The 25886-nt window shown below is 42.2% G+C and overlaps 1 protein-coding gene across 13 annotated transcripts in view; it reads left to right on the top strand.

Annotated features, from left to right (window-relative positions):
• Positions 1-291: 291 nt before the first annotated feature.
• kmt2cb (lysine (K)-specific methyltransferase 2Cb) overlaps positions 292-25886 on the top strand; it is a 60874-nt gene continuing 35279 nt past the window's right edge. For 12 of the 13 annotated variants that reach the window (XM_084546380.1, XM_084546388.1, XM_084546386.1 and 9 more), the window contains exons 1-12: positions 292-1024; positions 6831-7025; positions 12090-12178; positions 13838-13985; positions 14938-15141; positions 16398-16507; positions 16613-16722; positions 17289-17451; positions 17576-17747; positions 19662-19776; positions 21510-21685; positions 23016-23368. In XM_084546380.1, the coding sequence (XP_084402506.1) occupies positions 6832-7025; positions 12090-12178; positions 13838-13985; positions 14938-15141; positions 16398-16507; positions 16613-16722; positions 17289-17451; positions 17576-17747; positions 19662-19776; positions 21510-21685; positions 23016-23368 (1834 nt within the window). In that variant the 5' untranslated portion in view covers positions 292-1024; position 6831. Of the gene's footprint in view, positions 1025-6830; positions 7026-12089; positions 12179-13837; positions 13986-14937; positions 15142-16397; positions 16508-16612; positions 16723-17288; positions 17452-17575; positions 17748-19661; positions 19777-21509; positions 21686-23015; positions 23369-25886 lie in introns of those variants that run through there. The other variant, XM_084546382.1, reaches the window with a different exon arrangement.

Genomic DNA, 25886 nt, shown 5'->3' on the forward strand with positions numbered 1-25886 from the left:
TCCTTCCCTTGCCATTATTTTATTTACTAAATGCCCATATCCCTCCGCAGGGTCAGAGAGTATTTTGAAGAAATTGTAAAACGGCTTGCGGGGTGTTTTTTTAACATGTCCACTCATCGACGTCTTTAAACATCTGCCCCACTCTCGAAACTCCCCATTCTCGACGAGCGGCGCCGATTTGCGAAGATTTGCGCGCCGTAGTTCTCCAAGGAGGAGGCGGATCTAGTTTTCGAGGAGCCTAGAGGGGGGTGTGCTTCGGTGCCACTTATCATTAGATATGGCCACCGTTATAGAGTACACCGAAGCGTCATCTTCAACTTAATTTTGTGATATTTCATGGTGATTTCGCGGTTCGGTCAGTGTGGCAGGCGGGATGGTGTTTCCGGCGAGCTAATGGTTGTTTTTACATGTCTTTGGAGGCGGTTGTTGCTGCGTGGCAGGCTGGCTGAGAGAGTCTCCTAACTGGCCGCTTGGTCCCGCAGATTGTCGCAGCTGAAGAAAATAGAACCAGTTGCCAACCCAGCGGTCGGCACCCAGCGTTTGCTTTGCGCGTCGCTGTACTTTCCCCGAGGATTCACATTTAAAGTTTCCCTTACGGAGTGTTGACTCTTGCAGCCGCTTGGATTCTGGCTCCGATTTGCCTACACGTTAATGGTAAAATTGTTGGCCGTAGACTTGGGTGGCTAACACCAACTAGCTATATAACCCGAACTCGTGCGACGACAGCTGTCATTGGAGAAAGGAAAGTGATCCCAGCAAATGCGTGTGCCAGTGAAGCGGTTTCCTGTTGGATTTACATCTCCTGCTTTGGCGTCAAATGGGCAAAGTTGGGAATAACATTGCAACGCTGGAATATAATGATATGCGTTATGCATTTTTGAGAACTGCGGTGTTGCTTCACTGGAGAGAGGCTAGCTAGCTCGATTAGCTTGCTAGCTAGCTGGGTGATAAAAGTGCGACGTTTCATCCCCCCCCCAGTATTTTGGACATGAAGAGGATAATTCGCTATTCATAGGGCTGGAAGGTAAGCTACACGGAGAACTTTAACTTTTTATTTATGCAAGCTAGATTTGGGTGGAAATCGCCCTTTTCAAGTAAGGCTGAGCCAACATTATCCTCCTCCAGTCTGATGTTGGGGGTTTGTCGCCGCCTTGGCTTTCATGACTCAGACTATTCAACGGAACGGAGTATTCAATTGAACGGTTCACGGGTGCTACATAACCACATATTGAGGGGGTAACGCTAACGTTTTAAGCTTTACACAGCGTATTTGGTCAACGGACACACGGACCCAGCGTTTGCTTTTTGACGAAAAATCCCAAATCGGAGCATACGCCGTTGTGTAACCGTATCATTTTCACTTTTTGTGTAGCGTTGTGGATCCACAGAACAGTTCCGTTTCATTGAATAGACCGAGCCTTTGTGTGTGTTGGGAACAAATGCCCATCATCGCCTTGTGCCCAGTTGGAAGTTGGCTAATGGATGGTGTAGTTAAGGTTTCCCGTTAAGCTAGCCACCACCGTCCCCAGACTATTATATTTAACAATAGCAATGGGACAAAGAAAGGCTAAAGCATCAGTGCTCGGTGTTTTTGGCGTAGGCGATGAGTTGGCCAACTAACTGCAACCATGGGTAACCTGTTTGCTATGTATGCCTCTTTCAAAGTTACTCAGTTATGTCTCTGTAAACCGAATCTACCATTGCCAGTTAAATATGGCAGAGGGGTTTCATTTCTGCCCACAGTTTCTGTCGCATATAGACGGTGTCAGTGTTAGTTTTGTCTGTGGTCGCCGAAGAAAAAAGGAGTTCAACACAACAGGCTAGCTATCGTTAGCTGTGTGCAACTGCTTTGTGCCCAAGCTTGAGTTAACAAAAGCTAACGCTAGCATGTTTTCAATTGTGCCTGTGGTGGTCGTGACTGCCTGGTAGTCACCGGATCCTAACCTCAGATGCCCCAACATTCAAGTGTTGTAAGTCTCATCAACTCCAGCTGAGGCTTACTTAACTGTAAATCTGCTTATAAAAGGGTCCAACACATATTTATTACATCTGTGTACAGTGTTTCCGAACTGTATCAGGGCACGTTTCTTATCTAAAGATTTACGGTCAGATTACTAATTTACAAATAACCACACAAAACAGCGCGGCCATTATTATAATGGTCACTATTTATTGTGGAGTTTGGGTGTTTGGCTGCCATCTGTCCACAGAGCTTGGAGGCTGTTGGAGGCCAATGTAGACACTAGAGCAAGAGAGAATTGCCACAAACCAGCAGCGAACGACGGCGTCTTTCAAGCTGAGATCTTTCTGATAATTTCATATAATGTCGTGTTAAATGTATGGCTCATTAATGTCCACAAATAGAACTGACTTTGTTGCCACTCATAATTACTCATAATGTGCTCTCGTGTCATTTCATTTTGGAACAAGAAAAACAAGCTTGTAGGTGTATATCTCCCTCTCTGAAGTTATTACAATGGAAAACAGGGTACGTGTAGTTTGAAACGAGTTGGTATGATTAGCAAAAATGTAGGTTTTTTTTCTGTCTGTCCTTTGCCGTTCATTTCCAGGTTCGCCCTGAAAAGGTCAAGGTACGATGCTTAGTTTATGGAAATAAGAAAAAAAAATGGTTTCATAATTGTGTAGCATTACAGATCCCAGAACAATTCCACTTCATTGAAAAGATCAAGCCTTAGTGTCTGTGTGTTTGGAACAAATGTGCTACAATGACAAAAACAGAGCTCCTATAGTTCTTATAGTTAAGTGACGTTTTAAAATTAATACCATTGTTCTACATTACTCCCTCGTCACAAAACTGATCTATAAAAGCCTTCATGTGTAAAAGACTGTAATGTTTATGAAGTCCTGATCAAACAATCCCATCATTTCCTCACATCTGAAATCTTTGAATGTAAAGATTTTGCCTAATAATCTACCGTTTACCTAATAAAGCAAAAGGTATGCACTGTAGACCTAACCCGTTGTAGCCAGACTCAGTTCTTATCAGAATGAGTCTGGTAACACTGGGATTTCATTATGGGGCACGTTTCAACTGATATAAAGGAAAAAAAAAATACCTTTGCATGCAATTGGATAGTCCAACAACTAATCAGAGTATAGTGTGTGTCATTAAGCGATTGAGGCATTATTAACAAATAATTTCGCTGTTAATGTTCATCTTCATCACATAAAAAAAACAGATATGGAATAATAATAGAAGAATAATAAAACTATATACATATATATATATATATATATATATATATATATATATATGTATAATCACAGTCCAGTTGGTTCCTCACAGGGAGGCGTTGTATAGTCTAATGGCCTAAGGGACAGATGACGGCAGCCATTTTGTTGTAAAGAAATTCAGTTGTACAGCGCTCAGGTATGACTAAATCGCTTTTACCCTTCTGTCCATCACCACTTAAAGTCATTCTAAACGTAAAGCCCGGTAAAGTTTTGATGGAGCGTAACCAGTTCCCAACAGAGCATTTCTAGTCCAACTTTCTGCAACAAAAAAAATTAGCAGGCCTGTGAAAATCTCATTTGGCTCATATGGCTGTCCGGGACCGTAATCAGGGACGAAAGTAAACAATACAAGGCTCTAACATATTCCACACTAACTAATGTATTTACATAATTGACTCATCATTGATTCATTGTTCCTGGTCTATTGAGAGCTCGAAACATTCGGACAATGAACAGATTTCACAGTGTTGGCTACCTAGATCTGAAATTGGAAATGAGGGTGGAGAAGAAGGGTCGTTTACACAAACATGCCAACAAAATGTTGAGCTATAGAGATGAGGAGATTTAAGAACTCCTGTGTGTAAGCAACCTCAAAATTGCCAATGAACGAGATCTATGAATGACAAGAGACACCATTGTTTATGACTATGGCTACATACTGTCAGTAAGACACTGCAACTTCTGCACCATACATGCTCTTCAGCCAAACAGAAGGCAGTATTTCCAATAGTGAAGAAATGTCTGACACAGTGACGAGATGGATAAAACCTCTGTGATGTCACCCACAGTATTTCTGAAGAGCTGTTTTAAAGCTCAATGTAGGTGGCAAAGGCCATCACCATTTTGTCAATTCCTGAGTCTCCCAAACTCCTGGCTATTGCAAAGAGGTGGCGGGGTTGGGTTGGTGCATGGTGATGAAGCAGACATCCACCGTCCTGAGATGGCACCCATCTGTCACTCAAAGCGACCACACCCTTAATTGTGCATAACTTTAAGTCTGAATATGATTTAAACAAAGGCGTTACGAAAATCTACTGGGTGCTATGAAAAATGTCTTTATTCTTGCTCAAATGTCTTTACCTGCCTCTTAAAATTTGTCCTTGTCTACACTAGACATGTGGAAAAAGCTGCTTCTGTCACTGTGTGCACTAGATTCTTTCACACAAGCATTGCTGTGGGGTCAGTTTTTGTTCAGAGCACAACACAATCAGTGACGTGCGTAAGAGACCATGATGCCTTAATAAAAAGCTTATGCGTAAGCCGTTATGTGGCAAGTGTAAATGGCGGCATTGCTTAAAATGAAGTCGTCATTTGTGTGTCTTGACGCAATGAACACAGTCTGAGATTGCTTACTGGAAACGGCTACATAAACACATTACGTCAAGAAAACAAATCTTAATCTGTGCCTATCATGCAAAAGTTCTACTCTCAATTATTAGCAAAATAGTTGCTGTGCTGCATCACTTCCCTGCAGCAAAGTTTAAACTTTGACCATATTCCTGGACGGATGTGGACCGTTGCTGACCTCAACGCAGATGCACACATGCTTCTATTCACATTTGAGCTAGAATGCCGTCATGTTCACATAGTTGCGTGCTAGAAAAGACAGACTTTCATGGACAAAGCTATTTCCAGTTGAGTTGTTACTATTTTAATTAATGAGTTATTTCAAGCCACAGGTGTCACTGCATGGGTTTAAGCATTAAAATGTTACGAATCCCTATTTATACCCTCTGCCTTTATCAACCCTGCTGAACAAACTAGACTTGGCCGAGGAGCTCTTTGGGTATGTGGAAGGTGTAGTGTGGCACTATTTTGCCCCTGGTGTAAAGTGACATTTTTGAAATTGTTTTCTCTCACCCTGGGGTACTACTTCATTCTGCAAACAGTCTTTTCTTTCAAAACAAGCCCGTTTTAACCCCTTTTTCCAAATGGATTTTTAATATCTTTAAGTTGCCTGCTGTTAATGGATATTTACCTGTGCAATCTATCATACATGATGATTTCAAGTTTTTCCGTGACTCCAGCTGTTCCTATTACCCCAGAATTCCACAAGAGGCAGCTGCGTTGCACGTCGGCTCCAACATGGCTGCCTGAGCTGATTCCAACCCTTTTTAGTTAATGCTTGAGGCTGCAGCAGACGTAGCAAGGCGCGTTTCAGAACGATCGGAGAAGAGGTCATCTGCTCTTCTAAAAATGTGCACTTAGTCCATTTTTCACATTAAATTTAATTTAGTTGCACAACACTGATTGTGTGGGTGGAAGGTCAGCCATAGACCCGTAGAGCGGTAGAGAATCCAGTCAATTTTTGTAAATAAACCACCTTGTGTAGGCTCTCGATTGTGCTTTCCATCAAGAAATTTTCTTTTGCTAACAAGAGGAGAACACTTGATAACACGAAATGCTCCAAAAATGTGACCAGTGTTTTTTGAAGCCATGCGGACAACAGGACAAAAGTGTATAATGCAGTGAAGACACCAATGTGCCCCAGTGTTATTTTCCATTGGGCTTCTCTTTTTTTTGTCCTTCCTCTGAACATTAATAAAACGGAGTAATACAGCTCAGTGACATAAAATTCTCACAGCATCAAAACATACAAAACTACATGTCAAATAAAACAAATATAATCCAGTGGTCCAATTATTGTTTGCAAATTTTGCTTTATTGCCAATATAAACTAATTAATCCAAACACGGCTTTACAAGGTATAGCAAAAATTATATTGTGGTCGTTATTTCATCCAACCTTGGTTCTAATATTCTGGAATATATCTTAATCCAGTTGCCATTGTTTCTCCATTGCGCACATTCAACATCAAAATTTCACTGGACATGGTTTAATGCAACTAAAAATCAGCAATGTTTACGGTTGAGGGTTTTGCTGTGGATTTTCCGTCAGTGGGTGGGCTGCAGCAAATAACAAATGTCCAGTGGCTTTGGGTAAGGAGTGGAAATTGCGCTAATTACACTTTGCTCACACTGGGTAAAAGCTAAGTCGATGAATACGTCTCTGCTCCTAGTTGAAATATTTTTAACTTTATTTGTTTATTGTGGTTCTGCGAAAAATATGAGAATCTGAGGCTGGATAATGCACTCTGAGTATATAAACATCCAAGATGCATCAAACCAGTTAACTATGATCAGATGTAGGGGTGCTTAACTTCCAAAAGGATGACGCAGGGAATTTTATTTGGTGACGATCTTGGACCAATTAAGACAAAGAACAAATGGCAGTTGTGTGAATACTTATCAGAATTGATTGGCACACATGAGCTATTGATGGGGCTACATCCCACCTTAGCTCTTGTTACGAATGCTTCACTTCCTTTTTTCTGAATTTTAAAGCTAAAATGCTTAAAAAATATAGGAATATTTAGATATCATTCATCAGTGAACATAGCTGCGAGCCATGTTCTTCCACAATTTTGTTATTTACTTTTTCCCCATCCACTGTTTAGAAAAGCTTGGTGGTATTAAACCAAATTAGGTGCAAATCAACACCTGTCCCCTATTCCGAGCTTTGGTTACCTGCCATGTAACCCCTATGGCGATCACATTTTTCGTCTTGCTTTGCAGAATGTCATCAGAGGATAAGACTGTGGAACCCTCTGACCAGGGACCCTCGCCGCCCTCCAGCAGCGTAGGGGCCACGTCCACAGGAAGTCCTGCCCAGGCAGACAAGCGACCACGTGGCAGGCCGCGCAAGGATGCTGCTGCTGCTGCCAGCCTACCCCAGGCACCACCATTATCCACGTCTAAAAACAGAAAGAAGTAGGTTTTTACCTTTGCCATTTTGTATCTTTATAGCTCAGCGAATTTTATATTCTCACTGTACTGCATATTATTTAATTTTGTTATAATTTTGATATGAGGGAAATGTTGACATTCCCAACAGACTCATCGCTTCACGGTGCCTTTGCTAATGCCAACAGTTGCCTAGTAGAAGTCTTCTCATGACTCAGGGCAAGTGGTGCCACTGGAGCGGCAAACATTTCTTGTACATGACTCTTCATGTCGTAATCATGAGCTCAGGAGTTTCATTCGAAGGCAGCAAATGGCTTGTGGTCAATCTGCCCCATCATAGCGTCACCTATGGAGTCAGGCCATACACAACGATCATCCACAGGTCCAATCAATGCAGAACCTCAATACATAACCTGGAAAGAGATACAAGATAGAAGTACTTGGTAATGAAGCAGCACTAAAGGTGTACCATGAAATCTTGATGACGGACAAAAGGTTGACCCAATACCTTTTTTTTTTAATCTAAAATTTTCAATGTGGTGCATTGTAAGATATCAAAAACAAGACTCTCAGTTAAGCAAAATATCTGAGAACAAATGCAGTCTAGGTTATAATGCAATATATGGCACGTTTAATGTGTTCTGAAACTACAGAATATTGTTTGGTGTTGATGGCATTACTGAAGACATTGTCGCTTGCCTGGCAGCACGTACTCGGTCGAACGTCCAGGTTTCAGCTACGTTAGATGACCTACTCGTACAAGGGTTTTAAGCAGCTCTCTTCTCAAGTAATTTCAGCCCAGATGTTTCTTATGAGGCATTGTACGAGTCCCTGGGACTCCCATGGCAACGTACAATGCAGCTTAGAGCAGCAGCTCTGTAAAATAATGCCTGCAAGGTTCTTAACTCTCTCCTTAGTCTGTCCTCTCAATCAATCTTAATACCCTTCTCCCAATGGATCATTTAATCTGCAAGCATCCAGACGATGTGTTAATGCCACAGTCGAAGGATGACCTGGGACTGGCTCGAATTGCTTCATGCTGAAAGGCTAGTCACGAATGAATTTTGGAGCATTTTGTTCGGCTTGGTTTCGTGATGACCAGGGGTTTGTGGTCGGCATCAACACGGCAGATGTCCGTGAAAATCATATTTGACGATGCTGTTGATTATGTGGCTGAATATCGCCGTTATTTTCCTCAATATTAATACCATAAATATTTATTCCATCTCATATTTGATTGGATTAAATCCATTGCACCTCCAGAAACCTTTAAAATATGCCCCCACTCGGCTGACTATAGAACGATGGGAGCTTTGTGGGCTTTCAGTCAATCCAGTGCACCCCGTTTTCTAATATTGCTATTGGTCATAAAAAATGTAGGCTAATCGGGGGACTGGTCCTTGGACATAAAACTACCCTTTTGGCAGTTTTAAAAGTGCTAAAATTTGGCAATGTTGGCACGCCATTCTCAATCACATACACGTTGGCGTACAGTAACTTCACAGCGCTGTGAATAATCGTTTAAATAATCCTGCATTGATACCAGCCACCTTCTTCTGCTTCTGTGTGTATTAATATTAAAATTTCCAGTGTTAAGTGTTAAAGGCAATTTGCTTGTGACAAAGGAGGATGTGTCAGAAATGGTTCTTGTAGACCTGGTTGTTGGAATTTACTAGATTTGCCCACGCTCCATCTGCTAGTCAGTCCATTTCAGGACGGCGTGATCCTTGTCGGGTTTTCCAGGCTGCACCCAGCTAGCTGGGACTACTTACCACAGCATTATTTTCACCTTTTCTTTTTTTTTTTCTCTCGCTCTCTCTCTCCCTGTGGTGGGACTGTGGGAGGGGGGATAAGTTGTGCAGAGTATGGGGCTGAATGTTAGTCTTGAACGTTGTCAGTGGAATAAGTGGATGTCTGCATGCTGAAATTTGATGCCTTTAACGTAGTTTTGTATAATTACAGTTTAATGTTGTGCAGCAGTCTATGTGAAGACGTCACCAGCGCCAACTACGTCGTGCGCGAGTGTGTGTGTATATATGTGTGTGTGTGTGTGTGTGTGTGTGTGTGTGTGTGTGTGTGTGTGTGTGTGTTTACGCCAGATTGGGATCATAGATGAAAATTTCACACGCCGCTAATTTCTGTATTTGGGTTTGCCTTCTTGCAATCAGAGAGCCACTTAAATGTCATTAGCTAAAAAAGTGAGGGTTTGCTGTGAAATTGTAAATGAAAGCTTGTGAGGCTGAAGGGGTGGAATTTACTAGATTTAAGTGTAATATATGACTATATGTAAATGGGTCTGTCGCTCTGCTGTGGCTGTAAACATGTTAAGCTGGGTCCTCAGAGATGTATACAGCTTTTTATGTAGCTTTTGATCATCTTGATCAAATGTAGTCGTACTGAGCAAATAATCAAAGCTCCATAAGACAAATAATGACAGTTAATAAATAAACTATGCTTTGTTAAGTGTATCTTTTAGCATTGTATTTATTTTTCTTATATCACGGTCTTAAATGAAATTGGTCATTCTTGGGTTGTATAAATTCAGACACTCACATTTGATAAACTAAACACCAAGAATGTTTGCTGGAAATTATTAAAAAAAAATGGTGAACTCATTATCAGAATAATTGTATGTATGTGTAATCTTAAACTGAAGCGTAACGGCCCTTTCTGTAGCCCAGCTCTGAGTTGCTGGTTAAAATCTGGTTATTTCTCTCTCCACCTTATTAAGATATTTATGTTTTACTCGAGCTCACAGGTAATTACGTTTTAGCCAAGGTTTGCTAGAGGCCTCTTCTGTCATTCTTGTGTTTTGGGTTTGTTCCCCATGGAAGTCATTTAGAGGGAGGGGTTGAGTTGGCGTCCAGCCATTTGTGATTTTTCTCTCCAGTGGCACTGAAAATTACCCCCCCTCCTCCCCCAATCTCCTCCCTCGCTGCCAACCCGCTGTATCCTCCCGAGTACCCCAGAGACACGCTGCTCTCATTTGGGCTGTGTTTGCTCTCCCCACTTAGCATGCTAACAGTAGATGTTGCTATTTAATTTGTATCCATGACAATTATCCCCTCCACATGCGGCTTCTAAGATTAGGTTTACTCGGCTCCCATTGGAGGATGATGCTGACACGGAGAGGTCTTCATGTGCTGTATAAAAAAAAAAAAGGAGGAGTTTGAGTGTTATGTGTGTGCATCTTCAAGTTGGCAACCATGACTTCATTCTCTGATATGCTGACAAGGCATATTTTATGAGATATGGGAAGTACCATGCTTAATTTATCTTGGCTTTTTTTGTTTTTCCTTTAATAGTAAGGATATGTGTTAAAAGTTGACAGAAGGAATAGAGTAAAAGCTGCCTTCAGCATTCAAAACGATCTTGAGTAGAAGCTCTAACGAGATATATTTGGATAACTTACTATCCAGTGTTTGGTACAGTCGGCTCTCGTGGTCAGCTTGTTAGATGTGAGAGAAACTGTCAGCTGTGGAGATTTGAGCGACCACAACAAGGGTCTGAGTATTTCATTAACGTCAAGGCTTGTGCCAAGACTTTTGCTGCCATAAATTCATCTATCAGCGTGTAGTTCATGCTCTCAGATGTTGACTCGTGTATCTCTTTGGGTTTTAATGAAAATATTAACCTGCTCGTATTCTGAGACTAATCGCTGCACAGGTACAATTGTTTGCTTATAATATCTGCTGGACTATTGAATGTGATGATCTTGCAATTTACACGAGAGAAAATCATTTTGTGTTAGTCACTGGGAAATGAAGTAGATCACTGACCTTATTCACAAACCATCACCTTTTTAGAGACACGCCCATCTGTGGCCGTGACACATTTTTGACTTGTACCTCAAATTTGTGGAGGTCCTAACCTAACTTGTAAATGTACTAATTCATAGAAATAAATGTTTGTTTACCTTGGTAGATAGAGAGGGGCAGTGATGGAGAATGTGCTCAGATCTAGGGCTGGGTTTTCCCCAATTAAAATCAATCTTGATTTGAGAGATTTAATGTAAAAATGTAAAGATTTTTTGAGAAATCACGCTGCCGTCTCGCCAGACTCGGTTTGCGCGTCGAATTTTGCGAGACTGCGCAACGAGATTCGTCCACGCGTGAGAGAGATCCGAAACGCGACAGAAGCTCCAACCCTGAGAGCAACCGTCAGGCCCGACAGCTGGTTGGATTTAAAATTAACAGTGAAGAGCTGCGCAAAAGTAAATCTAAGCAAGTGTTTTTGAAATACCCAGAATGCCTGAAACCAATGACCACTTTAGTGTTAATTTAAAATAAAATTGCTTTGAATATGAAATATGAATATGAATGAATGGATATTTAATTGAATCAAATCAACTCGGGACCTTGTGAATCGGAATCCAGTCGATTCAGGACTTCAGCAGCCAGGCATGTAAGGATAATCAAGTTTACAGTTGTCGGGGGCTCATTTTGAACTACGTCTTATTTCTGTTTTCATTACTTTTGTTTCATCGACCTCATTGACACCTCAAAAATTAAATTTTAAAGTAATTAAAAGAAAAAGGCGCAAATTTTCACCTCTTATTTGCGTGGAACAATTAAACGCTTTAGCTTGAAAAATAATGATTAACTGCCGAGCAGAGACGTTGTCATCTACATATGTTAATGAGACGTTGTAGTTCTGTTTATTTATTTATCTCGCTGACATTTTGATGTATTCTGAGTAATCGGTGTTGATTCTCTTCCCTCGGGAGCAGTGTTGAAACTGAAAGGTTGTTATTGAACTTCTCCAAGGACTTCCCTTAAAGCGTTGGGTTTGTCACAACCCCGTACACCCTGCACTCAGATTTTATTTTAGTTATGTTTTGAGCAGATTTATCCATCATAGGCCTCCTTCATCTATAAACTCCTGTCTGAATTGCTCACCCCACTACCGCTCTTTGGCCTTGCTCGGCGACTTGAGTGCCTCCATTAAAAATCAGTGACAGCTGTGACTATATTTAACTAATTCATGACTGTGCAGCCACTCCCCCCTCCCGAGGCAAACTCGGGCAGTTTTTCTTGTGTCGTTCCTTTTCATTTCCTGTGTTTATTCATTTGTGTCTCTTCCTCACTCTAGGGGTCGCACCAGAGGGAGGGTTGTTGTGGATGAGGAGGACAGCATGGATGGGACTGAGATAACAGAGTCCTTAGACCCTCAGGACACAGGTGAGATTTGCCGATCCCCTCTTCGCCCCTTTGTGTACACACTGGTCTTATTGGTATTGACATAAAACTTGAACTTGCACGTCCAGGCGCCCGCAATCGAACAGTGCTTCAGTGGGTATTTCAGCAAAGGTAGAGGAGTCTCCCTCTCCTGGAGATGGATGGATGAGAGCTTTTTCTTAGCACCCCATGCTGCTTCTTGAGGACTATAATTGAAAGGGTTTAGCCTGAGCTGTGAAGCTGCAGTGGGTGTGTTTTTTTTTTTTCTTCCTCCCCTTACTGCTTCCATCTCTCCTCCTGCTCTGAGATTGGCATTGAGGTGCAGTGGGAAAGAGCCCAAGGCTAATGCCCTCTAAAAGCTTTTTAAAATCCCATCAGTCTCTCCAGACCCATTTATGTGCTTTTTTATGTGTGTACATCACATCATGTGACCGTGCCTCCCATTCTCATACATCTCGGTGCTCTGCTCTGTAGCTGTGCTGGAGATATTGGGAAATATTAGTCTGCCAGTGGTTTGCTTTTGTTTTATTGTACTTTACCAACAATAAGCAATGGTTGGCAGTTTTAAAATATTTTACATACATTTTTTTTTTAATCATGTTATGAAAGCAGGAATCCATGTTACCTGTTCTATTGCAATGTCCACTTCAGACACAGTGGTTTCCCACACTGTCTCTCTCAGCCTCTGGGGTTTTGCCAAAATGAAATCCATGACTGTATATAGGCCTATCCTTAGAGCTGCACTGCTTGAACCTGCACTCAGTATATCATAGCTTTTATGATGCCCTGGGTTAATCTTGTGTCTGTTTTGTGACACCTGTACCTCACCACTTGCATTATTCATATTCATTACAATCAAAAACGTTTAAAAAATGCTTGCTGCCTTATCGAACCATATACTGCGACATATTTATCTGAGTGATGTACAGTGTCCCCCACCTCAGTCTCATGCCATGGCTATAAGACGCCTTCCACAGGTACACTCGGTTATTAGGAGGTAATGAGCTTGAATTTGTCCTTGTGTAATTCCATTGGATGACACAGAATCATTGCGGTATTAGCCTAATTACATGTCGATGAAATATTAATAAAATTCTGCACGGCCCAAAGTCTCAGAGAGGAGGAGTTTTGGGAGTTGTTTTGAATGATTAGTAAAGTTAATTGAGGCATTTTTTGGGGGATTTTTATCTCAAAAACTCTCCTGATTGGGTTCAGTTTTTATTCAGGCAAAATAAGTCCTCATTAATATTAAACCCCACTTCTTGAGACATCTTGGCTGCCATGTTTCTTGTTTATTTCCTGCCTCCATTGTTATTTCTATTCTGTACACGAGCTTGATGTTCCCAGTGGGTTTACTGTAATCAGTGCTCGGGCATATGGCTCCATATTTTATCATCCATCTCACTCATAAAGGCCGCGTTTTGACCTGGAGCAAACCGACTAGAATGCAATCAACCTGCCCTATGACAGCTTGTATCTGTCAGAAGCTGTATGCTGATTATTTACTCATAATTGGCTATGAGCTGAAGAGCGGCTAACGGCACAGAGGCCAGAACTGAATGCGCTATAATGCTCACAGATGCACTAGATAATAAAAACAATGCTCAGTCCTCTCCTTGGTGACTAACTGACCATTTTTATGTTTTATTTTCTCACCACCAGAAACACAAATCCAGCCGATGGAGACTGTGGAAGTGGTGACCACTGAAGTGCCAGAGGAGGACAAGCCCTCTTCCCCTCTGGCCCAGAGCCCTCCAGCCGAGAATTCAGCAGGACCATCTGTCCCAGCGAGTAGAGAAGTCAAAAGCAGGTTAGAAAACACTAACCTTAGCCTGAACTACAGTTGTTTTTAGAAACCAAGAACCGCGTGTGTTTATTTGAACATGCATGTGGATAAGCACTCGTGTGCAGATGCCTATTTTTGTCCACCACCGTGACTTTCTATTTGCCTTGTGCACATGAATGAATGGATGGAATTAAATTGGGAGTCATCAGCTGGAGGAGGCTGCACTCTCTTCCCAGGTGCCACTTCGTTAAAGGTTGTAATCAATCTTGTGGCCTGTCTGTGCTATCGATGTTAGTGATGGAAGGCAGATCTGAAGCATCTCCTGGGATCTTATTAACAAGGTCATCTCATCACTTAAAACAGTGATAGGTGTTTGCAGCCTATTTTAGTTCTCAACTTCCCAGCTTTTGGCTACCATTCATTTTTCCCCACCCTTTACCACTCTTGTCTCATGTGAAGATAGTATCCATAACTGTTATTTATTGCGGTTAAAAGCAAAGACATAGCTAGGGATGCACTGAAAATTTTCGGCCGAAAAAAAAAAAATTGCTGTGGTTGTTGCTTGTATCATCACAACATCCTGTTTCTGTTTTTAGACCGCTATGTCTAGGGATGCACCGAAAGATTTCGGTGCATCCCTAGACATAGCGGTCTAAAAATCTAATTATGTCGGAAATTGTAACAAAACATAAACATGTCTACCTACCATTAAATTCAACATTGCACGGTAAGTGGTGTGAGAAAGGATTACCTGTTATTTCATTATTATTCTAGTATTTTCTTTATGTGCGTTGGTGTGCGTGGAGACAGTGGGCCCCGGCTGGCTGTAATGGTTTCTATGTACGTTGCCTTTTAAGTCAGTCCCATTGCCAGAAGAAGGAGGCCTTAATTCATGGTGACATGCGTGCCACTGTATTAAGTCACAGTAGGTATATATAATTAAACACTCCCTACCACCCATTTTCTTTTGTTTCAGTGAGCGTCTCTGTGCCTTCTGTTACTGTGGTGGCCGTAGCCTTCTGGGTCAGGGGGATCTGCAAGTATTCAACGCCACGTCTCATCTCGACGACCTCCTCAGCCAAAAAGGTGAAGAAGGCTCGACAAGTGATAGCGGTGATGGTGATAAAACCACTCAGCCAAAAATGGCCGGAGAGACCACCTCAGGACAGAAGGAAAAGAAGTAAGTAGGCCGGGCTGATGCTGTTGACACAAATGGTTTGGTTGTCAGTGTTGGTTGAGAGAGATCTGTAATAAGTTAATGAGCTGCAAGGAATCTGAATTTGTTAAAGGCTTCTTGATTAATTTACTTTATTTTACCCCAGTCTAATGGAAAACGATGTCAAAAGAATTCTATTTTAGATGTCATAGCCCTTTAGATCCTCCCTGAGAAATCAGTATTGATGCGTCATTGATTATCCTTCTACATTCACGCACGCACTCATTCATACATGGTGTCCCCAGACACAGTGAGGCTACATCAGGTGAAGGGTGCACAAGGGTCTTGTGTTTGCGCGTGTGTATGGGCGCACACAAACGTGCACGCTGTGCCAACAAAGGACCCTCCTCGGACTCGTTTGGACAGCTGCCTAGTTTGTTTTGGTCCTTTGAAACCAACTCGACGTCTCTCTGCTTTCCCACTACTGTAATGGCCAGTGAGAGTGGTATGGAAGTGGCTGGATGCCAAGCCAACCAGTGGCTGGTGTGTTGTCCGTGTGATTGGTCAGCGGGGCCAGCCCCCTGTTATTCCACACAGAGGAAGAGGAGGGAACACGGGGTGTGATTTGTCAGAGGGGCTGAGATGGTGGACAAAGACGTCGGAAATGTGAGGAGGAGGAATATTGTCTCTCATAATTGGTTATTAAAACTTGGACATTGAACAATAAGCTGTCAAGGCTGTTTGTCATGAGTGTGCCGTCGCGTTTTCAGGAACCAGTCACTCGATTTTGGCCGTGTGTTTGTTTACTGGAACCTGGGTCCTTTTTAAATGCTAATGCTCCCTCTCCACATTTCTTGCGTGCTATACTGCTCACTAGTTCAAGCCAGGGACTTGGAGAAACACATCCTTTTCAACAGATTTTATGAGACAGAACAGCTAGCCTCTTGTGCACACGCCAAACAAGATGGCCCTCTTCCTCCTCCTCCTCCTCCTCCTCCTCCTCCTCTCCTCCCTCCTCTCCCCTCCCCCACAGCTTTTTATTTGCTCTCTAACATTTTTTCCCCCAGCTTATTCTCCCTGTCTTCATTTCTCTGCTTTTGTAAAAACTGCACATCGTCCTCTACCTTTATGCCTCTGTCCTCAATACATTCCTAAGTTGATTCAGGCTGTCTTTCTTTCACATAGCACATCTTTTAATGGTGCTTTTAAAAAAAAAAAAAAACAGAAAAAAAATTTCTTTGCTGACTTGCTTTCTTTGCAAACCTTTATCTTTGTTCCAGTGGGTCTGAAGGCTGTGAGGAAGAACCGGACCCAGCCAGTCGATTTTGGGACGAGCTTTCTCATGTCGGCCTACCACAAGATCTTAAAGTCCAGTCTCTCTTTGAGTCAGGTAAGACGAATAGACCGAACCTTTTTATATTTTTGCACTGTTAATGCTTTACATGTTGGTGATATTCTTGATTGCAATCAACTCCGTCACGTCTTGATATTTCAGGGCAATGCTGGGCACATCAGAGTTGTGCCTTGTGGTCCGACGGTGTTTGCGAGGGCGAGGGACAATCTCTGCTTAATGTGGACAGAGCCATTGACTCAGGGAGCACAAAGGTGAGTCAGGGAGAACATCCGTGGACTAATGGGTGTTAACACCATCTTAATGTGTCGGGGCAGCAGGGAGGGACTGCTTCAGTGAGGCACAGCAAAGCTGATGGATCAGACTGGCTGGTAAAGGTCGGCCCGGCAGCGTGGATCTCTCGGCTGTGAAATGGAAAAGGTCACGCCACTCAAAAGGACTGAGTTCTCATGGCACCTTGCCTCCTAGCGGTAGAAGTGGTACTGCTCACAGCTCTGGGATTGTGTTTGCAGTCCATCGCATGTGCTGCCAATCAGACTTCCTCCCACTTGATGGCCAGATTGGCTATTAGTGCACATTGATAAAAATAGGGACTGAATGAGGTGCTAGTGTGACCATTACACCAAGAACCCACTCCCCAATATTGCTGCATTAAATACTACCATATTACATTCAAGGGTGTAGCTTTGCGTAAGATAAGTCCTGTCATGTATGGACATGATTTAGATCTTATTTCTGCTGCTGCTCATGGAATCGTTTTAGCTGCGGCAAAACAAGATTTTAGGCATATTTTGAGATTTCTCTCTTTTTTTTTCTGCAGCACTGTGCATACTGTAAGCGCCTTGGAGCATCCATTAAGTGCTGTGCTGAAGGATGTGCTCAACTCTACCATTACCCCTGTGCGGGGGCAGCTGGGACCTTTCAGGATATCAGAAGTCTCTCACTCCTCTGCCCAGAACACACTGAATTGGCCATTCACAAATGTAAGTCTAATACAATTCCATACACGGTGTGTAAAAATTTAGAAGTATTCTGAGAAATTTGTCTAAATCATATTGTGACTGCTGTATTTTCTGACTTTGTTCTTTTTCCTTTTGCTGCCCATAGTTGTAGATGATGTAAATTGCGTACTTTGCGATAGCCCGGGGGACCTATTGGACCAGCTCTTCTGCACCAGTTGTGGTCTGCATTACCATGGGATGTGCCTGGACATGGCTGTGACCCCTCTAAGGAGGGCAGGTTGGCAGTGCCCTGAGTGCAAAGTCTGCCAGACATGCAAGTGAGTCATCTACCCACCCACTTAAACAACCCATCGCATACTGAAGGTTTTTGTCCACGCTTGTCTTTCGCCTCCTTCTTCTTCCTTCTTCATTTCTGGATAGCCACCAGGCATCACGCTCACTGCTGGTTTGTTTACCTCTGTGGTTTGTGAGGCGCTAACTGGATGTCGTACCCTGAAGCTCAGTCTTGTAACCTCTGACCTTATTTAAACACAGGAGCTCCTTTAGCAAGCTGACCTATTTGCCTTGGGTGACCACTGTCCATTGAGCTTTAAGTTTTGTATTTACATAAAAAAAAAAAAACAGTCTTATTTTGTTGCAGCATATGATATTCTGCAAGAAGAGTAAAGGGTTTATGGTATATTGTTGTAAAGTGTAAAAGATGGAATAGGAATTCATTTTATATTGATTGATTCACTAGAATGGTTCAGGATTGCCAACTTAAACCCTTTCATGATTGACTGAGTGTGGCATAGTGTTTTCATATTTGTATTCATATTTGAATACAAATATATTTGAATACTACTTCTTCAACCGATTGCCAAACCACAAAGTGAATCAGTTGAGCCAGTATTTTAGCACGCTAAGATTTCTACAGGAGCAGGCAGTTGTTTTGCAAGTCAACTCTCTGTGTGTCCTGGAAAACCTACAGAAATTGAGACAAATCTTAAAATGTCCAAGCTGCAGAGTTGTCCCAGTAAAATCATTGTGACAGTCGTGCATTATTGTTGCAGTTTTCCCAGTAAGCGTTAACCTCAGCTGTCTAAACATATTGATAATACTAAGTTAACTTCTCACGTATAATGTGCCTTTGATTAGGATGATATGCTGACAGGCATATTTTGCCTGTCAGTGTGTTCTGTTAAAGATGTGAACTGTGTGTGTGTGTTACGCATTATAATCGTAATTTGACTTCAAAGAATGGGAATTAGGTCCGTTTGTATGTTCTGGCATCTGCACCTTTATCTTGTTTTAAGCAGGATGTAGTCCTGTTTATTGTGGCTTAAACTCTGAATCCGCAATGCGTGAACGATAAACTGGAGTCAAAATGAGGCGCTTACATTTGCCTCCAGGTCACAGTTTAGGAAAAGTTACATGACGATGTTAAGCGGCAAGAGTTCAGAAAATTGTCTTTAAAAAGTCTTTAGTCCCTCGCTTTTCATCTAGTCCTCATTTGACTAGGCTATGTTTTGTTTTGTTTCGTTTTTAATCTACACCTGGCCTGACGTTGGTTTAAAACACTGACCTACATTAGCTATCAGTGTAGTACACTTGTTTTATCAAGTTCAGGTTTGATGACTGTCATAACTGTACAGTAATAAAAATGATTGAGTTCTTAATTGAGACCCTTTAACAAAAGTTAGAGGTTTTTAAAAAATGAGAGAGAAACGCTGAAAAAAACGCTGAAAAAATGGTATTATATAGTTTGTGTGGTAAACTCTTAGAAGTGTTTGTCTGCACTGTTTGCACATCTTAGAGATCCACTTGTTGTTGTAGCAAATGGGATTTAGGTTAGCCCTGCAGTCTTCAGATTTATGCTGTCTCCCTGTCCTCTGTGTCTTCATGTAATCCCAGATTGACTAGACTAGTGCAGTGCCCGTTTGAAACGCTCCTTTCAGAACAGGATGGGTTTGCAGCTTGCTGCCCATTTGTTAATACCACAAATAAACCTGACAGTTCCCATAAAACTGAAATCAGTTATCTACTAAAACCATCGGTTAGTTCAAACTTACACCTGAAGAGGTAGTTGCTCAGTGGGGAACTAAAAAGTAAAAAACATTTAATTCAGGAAGCCTAGCAAGCAACAAGATGACTGTAACTCTTAAGCTAATTACTGCAATAAAAAGTTTATTTACCGTATATCAGTGTCCCGTGCTAACCTATTTCATACGACCTTCTCTCTGTCTTTGTAGGAACCCAGGAGAGGACACTAAAATGCTGGTGTGTGACATGTGCGACAAAGGCTACCATACCTTCTGTCTGCAACCTGCTATGGACACTCTTCCCACCAATGGATGGAGGTGTAAGGTAGGAAAGATCTCATACAATGCTGCGTGGCTTAATTCAAATGATACAAAATAAATATTTATTCTGGTTTTGTAGTAAAACTTTTACACAGGGTTAAAATGGAAACATCTTGCACATGATTCCCGGATTATTTCCATTTAAACCAAAATTCTCCAATGCACGTACAACGTATATTTAGTGCGAAAAAAAATATGATAAGCTATGATTCTTGGCTCTGACACAGCATGCATATGTGTGAGAATATGACTTTTAGGTGGTTTGCATTTGCTCTTTCTGTGGTTAAATGACTCACGCCGACGGATCTTTTAAAGGCTTCAGTTCAGCCTCAGTGCTGTGAGATAACACAATGTGCGCTTGGGTCTACATGCACAAATGGTGTGTGTGTGTGTGTGTTGCTCAGCTGGCTGCTTACCGTGCACTGCTTTTTTTGCGGTAAGAGTACGTCACAGTGTTGGAGGTAGCAGGTGATGAAATGTCTTCACACTTGGCTTCTCTGTGACTCAGCACAAGAGCATTACAACCCACACACATCCTTGGCACTCGCCTGGCCTCCTGCCCCCACCATCCCCCTTCCAACTCGCATGGGTTTGTTCTCGTCGTTTTTCTGAAGTAGAGATCAATGAAAAATGAGTCCTTGTTCCAGTTTCAGTGCTCTGTGATGTTTCTCTCATGTTGTCTTTATGTTGATCTGAGGGCCAGATTAGCGGACTGAGCTGTAGGAAAAAAACAAGCTTACTTCAAGCTAGTTGGTCGACTAAATTGCCAAGTCGCCGTTTTGTGCGGTACACTTACAGTTTTCATGAGAAAGCATCGTCACCGGGTCATGGGGAGAATGTCGGGAACAATTTCTGTTGTCTTAATTTTACTTGAAGGCCAAAGATGATCAGAATGTTTCTGTTCTTTAACTCATACCAGTGAGACTGCTTTAATGATGAGCACCTAACAATCTTCACCCGATATGTAATGTTTTTGCAAAATTCTACTTCATTGAATTGCACAGAATACTTGAGCCTATGCCAATTATTGCTGCTGCCGCTGCCAGTAAATCCTGAAAATAACCGAAACCACCAAACTCAAACGTCAAGTGTGAGAATTCTTTGAATCAAGACCCAGAAAGTTGCCTGCTCACTAAAAATGAAACCACCCACCACTGTAGCGCTGCTGCTAAATGCGTGCACGCCAGCAAAGAAGATCCGCCGGCTTTCTGACCTCAAAACGAGACGGCAGCGCCGGTATTTGGACTGAGCGAGTTTTTGTTGCTAAAACCGAGTGTTGGTTAGTGGTCAGCGGCGTGCCTGGGATTCGACGTTGCGTTCCCTCATATTTTTATTTTTTCTTCTCCTTTTTTTTTTTTTTTTTTTATTTGACCGAGACCCTCAAGCGCTGATGCTAATTGCTAACATGACTGTGTTGTTTTCCAGTGCATTTTCAAGCTGTTAGCAGCTTGCGCACAGAGACAGATAAAACTTAACGACGTACATTTACATTGACGTTATCCTCTGAGTAGTGGGCGGCTGGGGCCCTTCTGTGTTTGCATCTTCTCCGTGTGTGTGCATGAGTTTCCTCTCCAGAATGTATAAACTTTTTTTAACTGTGTCTAATAGTTGAATTTAAGCTAAAAAATTAAAATATCCATTCCATCACCAATCCGCCGAATCTGTGTAGCACAAACTCAATAATCGTATCGCATTGTGTCTTGATGACTTTTGATGTCATGTTGTTTTTCTCCCCAGAACTGCAGAGTGTGCCTCCAGTGTGGGACGCGAACTAACGGGCAGTGGCACCACACCAGCCTGCTGTGTGAGAAATGTGTCCAAAACCAGGACCCTGCTCTGTGCTGTCCTATGTGTGCTTGCATCGTGGACCCTGAGCACCACAAAGACTTACTACTCTGCCACACGTGTAAGAGGTAAGGAACATGTGTGTGCCGTTGTCCCGTGAAAGTGATGTTCCCCGGTGACGCTGAGGAAACTGTGAGAAAACCAAACTGTTAAATACGCTGTCTGGCCAAAAAAATGTTGCCACCAAAAAGAAGGTCTCACACTCTACTGTTTCGTTGGACCGCCTTCAGCTTTGATTACATCATACATTCGCTGTGGCATTGTGTGCACAAGCTTCTGCAATGTCACAAGGTTTATTTCCATCCAGCGTTGCATTCTGTTTTCACCAAGATCTTGTATTGATGATGGGAGAGTCTGACCGCTGTGCAAAGCCTTCTCCAGCACATCCCAAAGATTCTCAATGGGGTTAAGGTCTGGACTCTGTGGTGGCCAATCCATTTGTGAGAATGATGTCTCCTGCTCCCTGAGCCACTCTTTCACAGTTTGAGCCCCATGAATCCTGGCATTGTCATCTTGGAATATGCCCGTGCCACCAGGGAAGAAAAAAATCCATTGATGGAATAACCTGGTCATTCAGTATATTCAGGTAGTCAGTAGGCACTAAGCATGATGGGTGCATCACTTCATCTGCCTCTCTTCTTACCCTGATGCCCCCATCACTCTGGAACAGGGTAAATCTGGACTCATCAGACCACATGACCTTCTTCCATTGCTCCAGAGTCCAATCTTTATGCTCCCTAGCAAACTGAAGCTTTTTTTTCCAGTTAGCCTCACTGATTAGTGGTTTTCTTAAGGCTACACAGCTGTTCAGTCCCAGTCCCTTGAGTTCCCTTCTCATAGTACGTGTGGAAATGTTCTTACTTTCGCTATTAAACATAGCCCTGAGTTCTACTGTTGTTTTTCTTCGATTTGATTTCACCAAATGTTTAAGTGATCACGATCAATCAAATATTTTTTTCCGACCACGTTTCTTCCTCAAAGACGATGGTTCCCCACTATCCTTCCAGTTTTTAATAATGCGTTGAACAGTTCTTAACCCAATTTTGGTAGTTTCTGCAATCTCCTTAGATGATTTTTTTATCTGCTTGATGCATGCCAATGATTTGACCCTTCTCAAACAGACTAACATCTTTTCCACGACAACAGGATGTGTCTTTCAGTACGCGGTTATTTAAGAAACGAGAAGCTACTCATTGCATCAGTTTGGGTTAAATAACTTGTTGCCAGATGAAAGATAATCGCGCACGCAGTAATTATCCAATAGGAGGCTCGTACCTATTTGCTTAGTTAAATTCAGGTGGCGACTTTTTTTTTGGCCAGGCAGTGTACGTCAAAATCGTAGTATTGCACCAAAATCCTTGTCAAACTATCTCTTAAATTCCTTTGTACTCCTTTCAGATGGCTACACCTGGAGTGCGAGCGTCAGAACTCAGGCCAAGCAGAAATCCACCCCAGAGAGGACTATGTTTGTTCCAACTGCAGGTCTCCTGCTGCAGAGCAGGCGCTACAGGCAGAGGATATGGACACCGGCCCAGAGCTCAGCCTTCAGCCAGCCTCCATGCACACAAACTCTGAGACTGGCCTACAGCTGGCTCAAAAGCACACAGACCTAGAACCTGGCACTCAGCTGCCTCCTGAAATGCACAATGACCCAAAACCGGAATTACTTGCTGTTCCATTGCACTCGGATCCAGAGCCTGTTCAGGCTACCGTCCAGGAGGAGAAGCTAGCCACGTCAGACCAGAAGCCTGGTAGGTCTTTGTTCCAGAAAGATTACATTATACACAGATTACACGCTCATCCCTTTGCTTGTTTTCTTTTTTTTATCTTACATCTTTCATCTTCTATTTTCATGAGTAACCAAGTACCCCTCCTGAGCATCTAATCTTTTTTTTATCAGCATATTAATCATGCCTAACTACTGTGAGGACAAGTCAAGGAATGTAATGCTTTTGATTATACAAACTCATGCACACATCAACCACCAGGTTGTATGATTGAAAATGAAAGGAAGTCTTTGTTGTTGTTGGGGACTCATTGACTCAGCCTCTAGCCATGCAGAGGCAGTTGAGAGTTTTGTCAGTGCAACGCCGCTTTGGGCCAAAGCACTGACAAATGTGTGAAAGTTGCAGATGAAAGATTTGGGAAGAAAGATGTTTGGACTAAGACCAGAGAGAAGCACCCTGTCTTTTATCTGAGGACTCTCTAATAACAGATGGTATCCTACTAGCAGCAGATTAAAGCGACTCTATTGTCTTTGTAATTCCGTGTTTTGAAATTTTGAAGTACTTTGTCTCTCTCTCATGTCTCCTTGAAAGATAGTGTGTACGGGCCGTCAGTGGGAGAATAACTGATCATCTGTTTTACTTTAGAGAGCACTTATTATGAAATATGGCTTAGGTGCGCATAAAAGCTTTACTACACAATAAAAATAAAGTTTAATCTGCAGCTTGCTAATGACACTTAACTGAAAAAGTCTGGTAATGCAGAAGCAACGTTTTGTTTTCTTATCACTTTGCATCTACCAAAAGCAGGTGATAATGACAGCTTTATCAGTCATACAGTTCATTTAACTGGAACTCCAAAATATGGGTTCAGGCTTTCATTTTTAAGTCACAATAGAGACTTGCCACTCAACCGCTAACTCTCAAAAGTTTCTAGATGTTTCTCAGTGAATTCAGAAACATAAGTTCATCCAAGTTCTTTTCTGATTCACTGTGGATTAATTCAACACCTTGAATCTGAAATCTACTTGCATAAAGCTCATATCCGCATTTCAACTCTGGTCTGACATAGGGCTGGGCGATAAAACGATAATTATATAGATCGCGATAGACACGTGATCGATATCAATAGAAAATATGTTCGATAATTTCACTTGAACTCCGTTAGAGTAAAAAAAGCAAGAAAACCCAGAGCCAGAACTGCAAGTCATTCTGGGGGATGTAGGCAGAGAAAGGTGGGTTGGTGGCATCAACAACGACAACAACATCAACAAAAAAAAGAAAAAGAACGACGTGGAGTGAAAGGAGAATATGAGTGCAACAGAGCGAGAGGAAATTGTAGATATAAAAGGAAAGGTCACGTCACCAGTTTGGCAATTTTTTGGTTATTTTAAGTCAGACAGGGCTCAGACCGATATTGTCTGTAAACTTGGCGGCGAGTGAGCATATTAATTGGCTCTTGTCTCTCTTGAGTAGTAGTGTAAGAGTCGGTTAAGTTTAATTTATCTGCCGGCCGCGTGAGTGGCTGCTCACTCGGTTAAGCAGGGATCCACGAGCAGCAGTTATGAGTCGGTTAAGTTTCGTTTCTCTGCGTATTGTGCATAAGTGAGTGAGTGTCTGGTCTGATTGCCTTAGTTTGCTAGTGGTCAAGTCGGTTAGTACGTGTTGTTTCTCTGCCGAGTGAGATGTAAGATGTTTGAATGGTGCCGTTTATATCAATCAAACGTGGTAGGACTCAACTGAGCCGGTTAAATAGACTCTAGATCCAGGATTCTTGATTCTTGAACCAAATCTTTTTTTCCAACGCTACTGAATATTAATTAAAAATTAATTAAATGCTATTGAATATGTCATTGTTATCATTTTTAAAAAATTAAAGTGCTGGGTAAAAATGGGTTATGACGGGATTTTTATGACCCCGTCAGTCAAAATGACAGACAACGAAAAAGTCTAGCGCTACCTCTGATCAAGACGTACACGGCAGCAGTGCCGTACGACAAAACAACATATAAAGAAATAACGGATGCAGTTCAGCACAGTTGAGAAGTCTGGGTAGAATAGGTTAAAAAAAACGACTCGATAATTATCGGTATCGACTGATATGAAACACTCATATCGTGATACATTTTTCAGCCATATCGCCCAGCCCCCAGTCTGACAGCACTATGGCTCCGAAAAATAGTGAGCTGGGGATGCCAGTGGCACCCAGGCTGCTCATTCATTTCTAGGCAGCAGACACCACAGACGAGAGAATGGATTGGAGTAGCATGATAGTGATGCTATCTATCACAGATCCCCTGTCTGCTAACCTGCCTCGGAGCTATGCTGGCTTATTCATTACTGCTCACACAGCTTGCTCTCCTGCCCTGCTCACCATACACTAACGTCTTCCTGTAGTCGTGCGCTGGTTCATGAATAGATTTAGCTGGCGAAGCAGTGTCTCCCCCATTGTGCTTTAAAGGGGTTTTGAGTTTACCTGTGATCTGTGTATTGATTTAAAACAAGCCTTTGTAGGTTTATGTTAAGCGCCCCTACATCAGATTGG

Source organism: Chelon labrosus, assembly GCF_963514085.1.
Source record: "Chelon labrosus genome assembly, chromosome: 6".
Classification (NCBI taxonomy): domain Eukaryota; kingdom Metazoa; phylum Chordata; class Actinopteri; order Mugiliformes; family Mugilidae; genus Chelon; species Chelon labrosus.